General features: G+C 30.0%; 1 protein-coding gene across 1 annotated transcript; it reads right to left on the bottom strand.

Moving 5' to 3' along the window:
• Positions 1–3410: 3410 nt before the first annotated feature.
• LOC143238099 (techylectin-5B-like) lies at positions 3411–4405 on the bottom strand. Its single transcript, XM_076478044.1, has 2 exons — positions 4248–4405; positions 3411–3523 (listed from the first exon to the last, which is right to left on the bottom strand). Exons 1-2 carry the CDS (start codon positions 4372–4374, stop codon positions 3465–3467), a joined length of 186 nt encoding a protein of 61 aa, XP_076334159.1. The 5' UTR covers positions 4375–4405; the 3' UTR covers positions 3411–3464.
• Between the last annotated feature and the right edge of the window lie 7017 nt (positions 4406–11422).

Below are 11422 nucleotides of genomic sequence, written 5' to 3'. Positions count from 1 at the left end.
ATACGATAACGTCATTTACATATTGTGAGATGAGGGTATATATTAGATAAGGGAGAGATATAACATTTGGGAATAGAAAGTAGAGCAGTGGGCTGAGGACAGACCCTGGAGAACTTTTGCATTTCGACGTGTTGTTATTGATTTTATCTTTAACAGTTCTATTAATGATAAAGGAACAGAGCCACTGGTAGTGGGAATAGGGAACTTGTATCTAGTTAATTGATACTTTATGGAGTTATTCTGGTTGAATTGTCGGTGTATAGATTCAACCAATCTTACTAGATGATCGGTTGTCTGTTTGTGTTTTGTACTCACGTTTCGTTTATTGTTGAAGGTGTTATTAGTTTCCAAGTAATGTAACAGTCTGTTGCATGTGACTTTGTCAATCTGTTTACTTAAGTTATTCAGAAGACTTATAGGTATATAGATGGTTGATTGGCTGATGCCCGTGTCTTTTAATCTGACTTTTTTGTAGTGGGCTTTCAAATTAACGGATAGTGTCCGTAAGAAAAGTTTTTGATGTTGTGTTGTTCATGTCGTATTTAAAGATTATTTTTATTATAGATAGGGACAGTATAATGATCACAGTGTTCATGTAAAAGGAATGAAGAGTTAAATAAATAAATAATAAACTACTGGATATATATATAAATTTATTCAGGGTTAGTCATGTTTCAATAATTATTTCTTCTGTAACAATTATTCTAACATTGTATTTTGGTTAATTGTATATAGATGCTTTACCGTTTTAATCAGAAAAGACAGTGAAACCTATAATTTAACTACAAACAGGACTCTGTAGAACGGAAAGTTTTACTCTTATCAGTGTAACTGAGTACTAACACGCTAGGCCTAAGTTAATTACAAAACCCAACGCTAGAAAACTTTAATTTGGGATTAGAAATGGTTATAAATAGTTTTGTATATAATGAAATTAAATTAAAATAACATAGCATTAAATATTGTTACTTAGGATAGTTATATTTTCATGTAAGTAGGTGGAGAATGAACCAGAATTGCGTCTAATAATTTGATCACAGACAGCGATCATCCATACAGTATATCTTCATGACTTCTTAGTGAGTGATGCTTAAACTATTTCTACAACACGGGGAATATTTTAAATATCTTATTTGCAGACCATTTATGGAAGAAGTAGGCCACGTTTTTGTTACTGCGTTTTTTTTTTGTCTTTTACGTGTGTACAAAATTAGTATACTATTGCTATTAGATATAGAATATTTCACGAAATATCTTTCTTACTGCATTTGTTACAATTATTTTTAGGTATATTGAAAATAAGTGACACGCTATGTTTCTCTTTTACCTATATTATATAACTAAGAATATGGGGTCCTTTTATACCCGTTAGGAGGATGTACCCTTGACCCATATTCTCTAGAGCTGTTCTTGGAAGTATTGTTTATATTGATTTTTGTGCATATGTTCATTATATGACACAAGAAAGTTTCTATATCGCTGTGTTTCATGAACGCAAATCCAGAATTTAAGACATTTTACTGGTGGCTGCTGTAATGCGTTGTCGTCTTTGCTCTGAATAGACTGGTTTTAAAATTATTCTATTTCTTCAGGTTGGTAGTTACACCAACATCACTGACACTTGTTTTAAACGTTTTGAATTGTTGTGTTAATAAATTTTATAATACATTCGTGTTGAATTTAAAAACTTATTTATATGTAGCTATGTTAAGGATTCACACCAGCTTTACCCAATATTCCGTTGAAAGATTAGAAGGAATGTAGGTAGTCAACACAACCTACCGGCAATTTTTGAACTACTGTAACGTAATATTTCAATATTTGTATTTGACCTTTACACTTATAACACAAAAACGGCCTGAAATGGGAAGTGTTATTGTTTTTTGAGTAATACATGAAGCATGCACTTTCAGAATCACAATACGTCACGCTAACAACTAGACTTCGTCCTTAACATGTATGATAAATGTTATACGTTAGAAGAACATTCTATGGGATAGAAACATAAGGTACTTGTATATTGTTATTTTTGTAGTTTTTATTTCTAAGTTAACATTAAAACTTGTTACTGATAACAACACAAAATATGAGATTTGAAATTTTGTATCGCAATATTATTGATCTAGGTAAAGATGTAATGTTTTTGTTATTGAGAGCCCGTGATTATATTTTATACAAACACCAAAATCATGTAACTATTGACACAAATGATTAAACTGGAAGCTAGGAAACAGTCAGTATTTAGTTGGTTTCGAACTTTTTGTTTGTTTTTTTGAATTCCACGCAAAGCTACACGAGGACTATTTAGCAGTGTAAGGCAGTTAGTCATCACCACCCACCGCCAATTCTTGGGCTACTCTTTTACCAACGAATAGTAGGATTAACCGTAACATTATAACAGATTCGATGTATAATAATTAAATGGTTTATAAGACAGTAAATAATTAGTTATATCAAATAATACTAAGTAACATGAAAAGAAATACGGGGGTTTCTCTAGACCCGTTAGGAGGATGAACCCTAGACCCACATCCTCTAGAGCCGTTCTTGGAAAGAATGTTGATATTGATACTTGTACATATGTTCATTATATGTCATAAGAAAGTTTCTATACCGGTGAGTGTTTGTTAACACAAATCCAGTACTTAAGACATTTCACTGTAATCATTGCTTTGAATAGATTGGTTTTAAAATTATTGTGTTTCTTTAGGTTGGTAGTAACACCAACATTACTGACACTAATTTTAAACGGTTTGAATCGTTGTGTTAATAAATGTTATAATACATTTGAGTGGAATTTAAATACGTATTTCTATGTAATTATCTAAATGATTTACACCAGCTTTACCCAATATTCCCAATAGAAGGAATGTAGATAATGAACAACGCCTACAGGCATTGTGTTGGTGTGGGTGTTTTTCTTATAGCAAAGCCACAAAGGGCTATCTGCTCAGCCCACCGAGGGCAATCGAACCCCTGATTTTAGCGTTGTAAATCCGGAGACATGCCGCTGTACTAGCGGGGGTCGCCTACAGGCAATTCTCGAACTACTCTAACAAAATATTTCAATATTGGTATTTAACTTTTGAATTTATAACAAAAAATGGCCTGAAATGGTTAGTGTTTTTGGAGGAATACTTAAAACATATACTTTCAAAACCACAATAAGTCACGTTAACTGAGCCACGCCTGTCCATAAAATGTATGATAAATCTTATACGTTAGAAGAACAAGCGATACGAAAGACATATAAGGTACTTGTATATTGTTTCTTCATTGTAGTTTTAATTTTAACATTAATAAATGTTTACTAATAACAACACAAAATATGAGATTTGAAATGTAATTATTAGAATAATATGAAAAAACTTTCTTATTACTGAAGGTCCTAGATTATATTTTCTAGAAACACCAAATTCATGTAACTATTCAAACAAATAATTAATCTGAAAGCGAGAAAACGGTCAGTATTGAGTTGATTTCGAACTTCGGGATATTATTGAACTTTTCAACACAGCGCCATCTGAAGGGAAAAAAGTGTTAATGATTCTACAAACCAAACAGAAACAGAAGACAATATGTCATGTATAAATTCTATAGATATTAAACACACTTTTCTTAAAGTATTTGCGGAGAAAAACTTTATAGATAAACATTTTAATTATAACATTTTTATAATTAAAAATATTTTAGATTATGCAGAACACATTAGATTAAAGTAACAGTCGTAAACATTTTCCAAAATTACTTTACTTGTTTACGGTAAGATATCCACTAAAATATCATTACACACTGAGCACAGAAAAAACATGTCAATAATATCTGTCTATATTCTCTGTCTATCATGACAGATGACGTAAAATATAATTTCGCACAGTATAGTTAGATTTTATTTATTATTTATTTACCAATAATAAACTACACAGGTCTTATTTTCATCTCTCTTGTCTTTAGTGTACTGTGTTTACTTTTCCACTCATACCAGGTAACACCGGTAGTATCTACATTATCTTTTCTGTAATACAAACCGTCTAGATTGGAATTATAACATGAATTGTACCACCATCCGCCTTTGTGGTTTTGAGCACAACTACCGCTATATTTATCGTTCTCTTTATCCTTGGTACTGAACATCATGTTGTTGCGGTGATCGAGAGAATTTCTTAAAATAATATCGAAATAATTAATAAATAATACATAAACAAGTAATGTAAGATGTTATATACTGGAATAACGTTTAAACTCACCGGCGTCTCCCTTGTACGTTTTGTAACTCATTTTATAGAGTTCTCTTTCACTTCGTACCAAGAACTCGTCATGCTCTGCATATCTTCGACTTCCTTCAAAGTCTTCCAGATCAACACGGAGCACCATATTGTCCTGATAGGTGAACGAGAAGATGATGTCATTGCCTGGAACAGATTCGGTATATAATAATTGAATGGTTTATAAGACAGTAAATAATTAGTTATATCAAATAATACTAAGTAACATGAAAAGAAAGAAGTAATTGATCACTGTTAGATAAATATTAGTTTTACCTAACCAAAACTCATCGGTTAAATTTCCAAAACCATTTTTGTATTCTATCCACGATCTCTAAAAATTTTCAACTGGTTTTCCAAAATCTCCTCTTCTTTGGATCAACTAGAAATATGAAAATCAGTATTAAATACTGAGATAACTAAGTTTTCTCATAATTATCAAAATGAAACTTGAAAATAAATGTTAATGTATTATTCAACGTTATTCTATACAAAATATGTGGAAACTGTTTGTAAAAATATTGATTGGTCTTTTAATTAAAACAAAACTCATTCGTATGGATTGGCCCCCACTGGCACAACGGGATGTCTGAGGACTCTCACTGTTACAAACCATGTTTTGATAATCGTTTTTGTCAGAGCACAAATAGCCCATTGTATAGCTTTGTGCTTAATTCGATACAAGCGTATTATCTAAATTAATGTTTGAAAGACGATTTTAGAATAACAAGTAATATGCTTTCAACTTATCAAGAAACTTAAAATAATCTATAACATGAACTACAGAGTAGATTTATCTGTGGTATTAAACACTGTTATATGTTTATCATCATGTAGAAAGTGATAGGTTTAACTTACATACACATTCTGATATATATATACAAATAAACTAGAACGAAATGATTACGAAGTAAAAACACGTCTTGTAAGCTGTTTATTTAAATATGATAAAATAACATATATTAATGAACGAAATCAGTGAACAAATATGATAAACATTTAAAAGTAAAACGTTACATGTTCTTAACAATTTTTTTTAATGTGGGTTCCGTTCTGAAACTTATTTTGCAGTTCTCTAAATAACTGAATTTATATAACAAACCAATTTATTCTTCTATGGAATTAATGGTAAACTGTCAATTAAATGTTTCACGAAAACATCCACTAACTGATAATTAACTGAAGCCACACCACAAAACGATGTTTAGTTCACCTACCGTCCACACTCCTCCTGATGTCTCCATATCACAGTATACAGAAATCGACTGGTTCATAAATCGTGGCTGAATATTGTAGACACCACTGGTTCGGTTTAGTTTTTGTTTGTAGATACTGGCACAGTCTTCTGGTAGAGGTGGCTTTTGTTCCGTCGTCTGTGTCACACAAAGATATTGTTCAAAGGATCGGTTTTGTTTGTCATTAACAAGCGGTGGAAATGTTCGTTCAAGTGTGGTTGTAGAAAACACATTTAAAGAGTAACGGATAAAAACTCTGATGTGAAAAATTCACAGAAAACTACTAGAACATAGAGTGTTACTAACACTAACATTGTAACTTGACAAATAGTTATATTTAAATGTTACTTTAATTGATGTTAAAGTTTTACGTTATCTAAAGTACTTCAAGTAAAATATATTACCTTCTGAAGAAGAAATCCTCTCTCTCGCCAGATCTACTAATTCTGTAACGGAGTCCACTATTCCTTTCAGTGACCCGACAGTATTATAAGCTGTGTTATGATGGACATCAGCCTGGGTCAACACGAAGAAAGACAAAATACTTAATATCTTCACAGTGTTGTACATTGTTAAATGGTTAATAACACAGAACTGTTTCCATATAGACTGATATGTGAATCTTTCATCAGTGGTTTTATAGTTGTATTAAACAGAGTATCCAAAAGGGTTTTCTTTAAATTACCGCAAGTTAGAACCGTGTTAGTAACTGTATCTGATGTTTTTCACTCTGAGTCCAAGAAATGTTTATAGTTTTCTAAATATGGCTCTAGACAACATCTGAATTTTCCGCTTCTTTTTATAAACACTGGAGTTATTATTACTGTAAGAGTTGTTGTCTACAGTTAATAATTTCAATGTTAATGTTAAACATGACTTTTAAACATATTTATAGACCCTAAAGTATTCATTTTTACAAGAATACATCGAAAACTCACATCAAGAAACATCTAAGATCCCCCTATTTTAGTTAAAATCACAAACATTGTTGAACAAGTTTTTCAAACAGAAAAATACGTTGTTAAAAAATTATTTTATTATTATCAATTTAAATTTAAATCCCAAATGAATGAAGTATTAAATTAAAATTATATTTCTAACTTTAACGATATAATTACTGCAATACAATATAAATTACACACACTACAGACAATACTGTTTTTTAAAGGTATGTAGAGAAACATTCTAAACATTCTAACACAAATAAACGTTTAACAAATGAACACTAATAATCTACAAAACTTTTCTCTTTCTATTAATTAGAATACAATTTTTAATGAAATATTTACATGTTAGTTGTTATTTATTGACCAATAATAAACTCCACATATTTTATTGTAATCTCGCTTGTCTTTAGTGTGTTCTGTTTATTTTCCCAGTGATACTAGGTAATAACAATGTTGTCTATCTTATCTTCTGTGTGATACAAACCATTAAAGTTAGGTCGATGACATGAGTTATACAACCTTTGTAGGTTTGAACACAACTGTAACTGTTTTTATCGTTTTCTTTATACTTGGTATTGAACATCATGTGGTTGTGACTAGTAGCAAGTAAAATTTCTAAAATAATAATCAAATAATTCTGAGAGATCGGTTCATCGATGTAAGTGTGACTGGTAAGAGACTGTTATGGAAGTCAATATGACTGAACCTTAATAATGTTATACTTTTATTTCTTACATTAATTTACAACGTTTATCTACTGAAATTGTATTCATGTATTAAATATGAAAACCAAATATTTTAATATAATGGAACTTGAAAGAAATTTCGTTAGTTTTCAATGTTGTTATTTATGTTTAGACACGAACACATTCAACAGACAATGTGTAGAAGACATAAAAACGCGTATAGAGAAAACTGCACGTGTGTAACTAAATGTGATGTGTGTTCATAACGTGTCTACATTTGTTAAATAACTATTTTATAAGTCAACAGTTATTGTAATACAGTCTAGCTGAACATCTGTTGGTACGGTGTAATTTCAATCTGTTTCTTCTGCCAACAATGTACTACAAGCGACAGTCGTTAATATCAACATAAAACTGACAGAATGTATAATAAAATTCTCCCAGTTTTTTTTGTTTTTTTTTGGCTGTTGTCTGTGTTACCACGGATCTCATTAGGTATACCTTAAATTCCTTCACTCGGTTACTTTATGGTAAGTACTAATAAAAAGTCTGTTGTTCTATAAATGGTTTATGTAGCAAAAATACTTTAGAACAAATGTTCATTAGACACATTTGTAACTACACTTAGGACAACTGTTAATTAGATGCATTTGTAACCATACTTAGAACAATTATTGATTTGATGAATTTTTAATAATTATTAGAATATTGTTGATTAGATACGTTTGTAACCACACTTCGAACAGTTGTTGATTAGATAGATTTGTAACAATATGTAGAAGAAATATTTCCATATTTAACAATCTGGCATGCATAATAGACATAATTCACATGGTATATGCAGTAAAACGTGTACAAGCCGGAAATATTAAAATTTTGCAACATTATCGTAGTATTTCTGTTACAAAAGGCCCTCTATATGGCGGAGCCTACGTAACGTGAACAGAAAATTATTTTTCACGAACCTCATTTATCAACAAGTACGATTAGAACCTGAGTAAAGGCGGAAAAATGTTTTTGTTAAATATTAATTTTTTATTTAATTTATAATTTCTTTAAATATTAATAAATTCTTTTTTAATTAATAATTTTTTTTAAATATTAATAAATTCTCAGACATTTTGTTACAGTAAGCATTGGTTAAATATATTCTGTTCTTTCTTCTGTCGTCTTTTTTCTGAAGTTAAGTTGGATTCATGATTTTTAGAAACATATTTGTCTCTTAGGTGTATAATTCTACTCTTTAAATAATTCTCACGAAAAAATAAATTCCTATCTTCTCCAATTTTAAAATTTAGAACAAATTTACCAAAGGTCATAGTTAAAAGTGAAAATCCGTGCTGTTCAAAAATTTAAGGAAGAATAAACTTCCTGTAGAATGGAAAGCGAATAATATAGTGTGTATGACATGTGCTATATTAGAGGAATATTTAAACAAATTAAACAAAAGAATGGAACAAGAAAATAGGAATGTTCTACTTTTCCTAGATAATGTAACTTGTCACCCAAAAGTTCAACTTTCAAATGTTTCTTTAGTCTTCCTACCTCCTTGTACAACATCAGTTCTATAGCCACTATAAAATGGAATTATACAGTGTATAAAATAGAAATAGAAAATTTGATGCTTCATGAACGACTGTAAGAAAGCATTTAAAATGACCATGACGTGTTAGATGCAATTGCATTTTTTAAGTCATTCAATCAAATGCGTAAAAGATGGATGTGTAATAAAGTGCTTTCGAAACTGGATTTATTCTTGATAATGGCGGAGATTGAGGAGAAGTTGTTTGTTATGACGATTCTAGTAAAATCCGGACTCTGATCGAGAAGATTGATGTAGATGATTCTGTAAGCGTGGAAAGTTTTGTGAACGTTGACAAGAATATTTTAACAGAAATTGATTTAAAATTTTTAAAAGGATCGCAAGATATTAACAATCAGATGATAAACAAAATGGAAAAGATAGTGAGGAAATAAAAATTCCAACTTCATCACAAGTGTTAAGTTATATTAACGGTATGAAATTGTATACAAAAATGAAGGGGAAAAACGAGCTTTGTGAAAATACGGTAGAACTAGCGTTGTCTATTAACCACATGAGAAAGCCCATTAAAAAACGAAACAGTTTAAATTGGACATTTTCTTCAATAAATTTGATTAAGATTTCGTGTACTTCTGTATATTTTGAATGTCTATTTTTGTTCTTATTTTAATAAATATAGCATAAACAGTATAATAACTTTCAGTGATATCGAGGAAACCCACTTGTAGAGAAAATTATATGTGTAAAAACGACTCGTCTGGGTTGAGAAAAAAATATTTTAACTCCTCTACGTAAAACTCAAACAAACCGTTTTTTATATAGTATAATAACTTTGTTCACAAACGTCTTACTTCTCTTCATTATGTATAATTAAGGAAATGTATATTCACTGTCTAGGCCGGAAAATCTGCTTAAGCCGAAAATTTTACTCGGTCCGGTACGATTCCGCATTAGACAGTTTTACTGCAATTATTAAATTACGACTACGATTTTATTACTGCGTTTTTTTACATTTTAACTTAGTATACTGTAGCTATTAGATATAGAATATTTTACGAGATATCTCACTTATTGCATTTGTTACAGTTATTATTTTCAGGTACATTCAAGATAATTGTAATATGACTTTCAGATATAGAATATTCTACGATTTTTTTTAGTACTATTCATTAAGGTTCTTTCAGATGTATAGAATATTTACTATTTTACATTAATGTTCGGTAACCACTTACGTAACTTAGTTTACTTTAAGAACTAGCCAATATGGTTACAGTCTGGATATATAACATTACCATATATTTTGTACATCGAAATAATTACCTGACGTATTTTTCTTCTGACATCACACACTATGTTTGTCTTGTTATCTATATTATATTATGGAAGAAGTGATCCTGATGCTGTTGTTGTTTTGAATTAAGCACAAAACTACACAAATGGCTATCTGCGCTCTGCCCATCAAGGGTATCGAAACCTGAATTTTAGCGTTGTATACCGCTGAGCCACTGGGGGACAAGAAGTGATCTACTTTTCTTATTTTTTATGTGTGTACAAAATTAGTATACTGTGGCTATTAGATATAGAATATTTCACGGAATAACTTTCTTGCTGCATTTGTTACAGTTTTTATTTTTCACGTATGTTGAAGATAAGTGTAATTTAATATTCAGATATAGAATATTCCACGGTTTTCTTCAGTACTATTGGTTAAGGTTTTTTCAGGTATGTAGAATATTTTCTATTTTACATTAATGTTTGGTAAACACCAACGTAACTCAGTTTACTTTATGAAGCAACTAATATGGTTACAGTCAAGATATATGACATTACTATAAATTTTATGAATCCAAACGAATACGTGACGTATTTTTCTTCTGACATAAAACGCTATGTTTCAATTTTAAGCTGTATTATATTGTCGAGGATACGGGGATTTCTCTATACCTGTTAGAAGGATGTACCCTAGACCCACATCCTCTAGAGCCGTTCTTGGAAAGAATGTTTATATTGATACTTGCACATTTGTTCATTATATGTCATAAGAAAGTTTCTATACCGCTGAGTTTTCGTTAACACAAATCCAGTACTTAACACATTTCACTGTAATCATTGCCCTTAATAGATTGGTTTTAAAATTATTCTGTTTCTTTAGGTTGGTAGTAACACCAACATTACTGACACTAATTTTAAACGGTTTGAATCGTTGTGTTAATAAATGTTATAATAAATTTGTGTGGAATTTAAATACGTATTTATATGTAATTATCTAAATGAATTAAACCAGCTTTACCCAATATTCCCAATAGAAGGAATGTAGATAATGAACAACGCCTACAGGCAATTCTCGAACTACTCTAACGAAATATTTCAATATTGGTATTTGGCTTTTGCACTTATAACACAAAACGGCATAAAATGGTTAGTGTGATTGTTTTTGGAGGAAGACATGAACCATATACTTTTAAAACCACAATAAGTCACGTTAACTTAGCCATGCCTGTCCATAAAATGTATGATAAATGTTATACTTAAGAAGAACAAGTGATAGGATAAAAATATAAGGTACTTGTATATTGTTTCTTCATTGTAGTTTTAATTTTAACATGAATAAGTTTTAATAAAACATTAATATTTTAATATTAATAATTAATATTAATAAATTAATAAATAATAATTAATAAATTATTAATTAATAACATTAATAAATTTTAACATTAATAATTTTAAACATTAATAAATTAATAAA

The sequence above is a fragment of the Tachypleus tridentatus genome, chromosome 13 (genome assembly GCF_004210375.1).
Source record: "Tachypleus tridentatus isolate NWPU-2018 chromosome 13, ASM421037v1, whole genome shotgun sequence".
In the NCBI taxonomy this organism is placed as follows: domain Eukaryota; kingdom Metazoa; phylum Arthropoda; class Merostomata; order Xiphosura; family Limulidae; genus Tachypleus; species Tachypleus tridentatus.
Note: the sequence above shows the minus strand (reverse complement) of the source record. Positions and strands in the feature narration are given on the sequence as shown.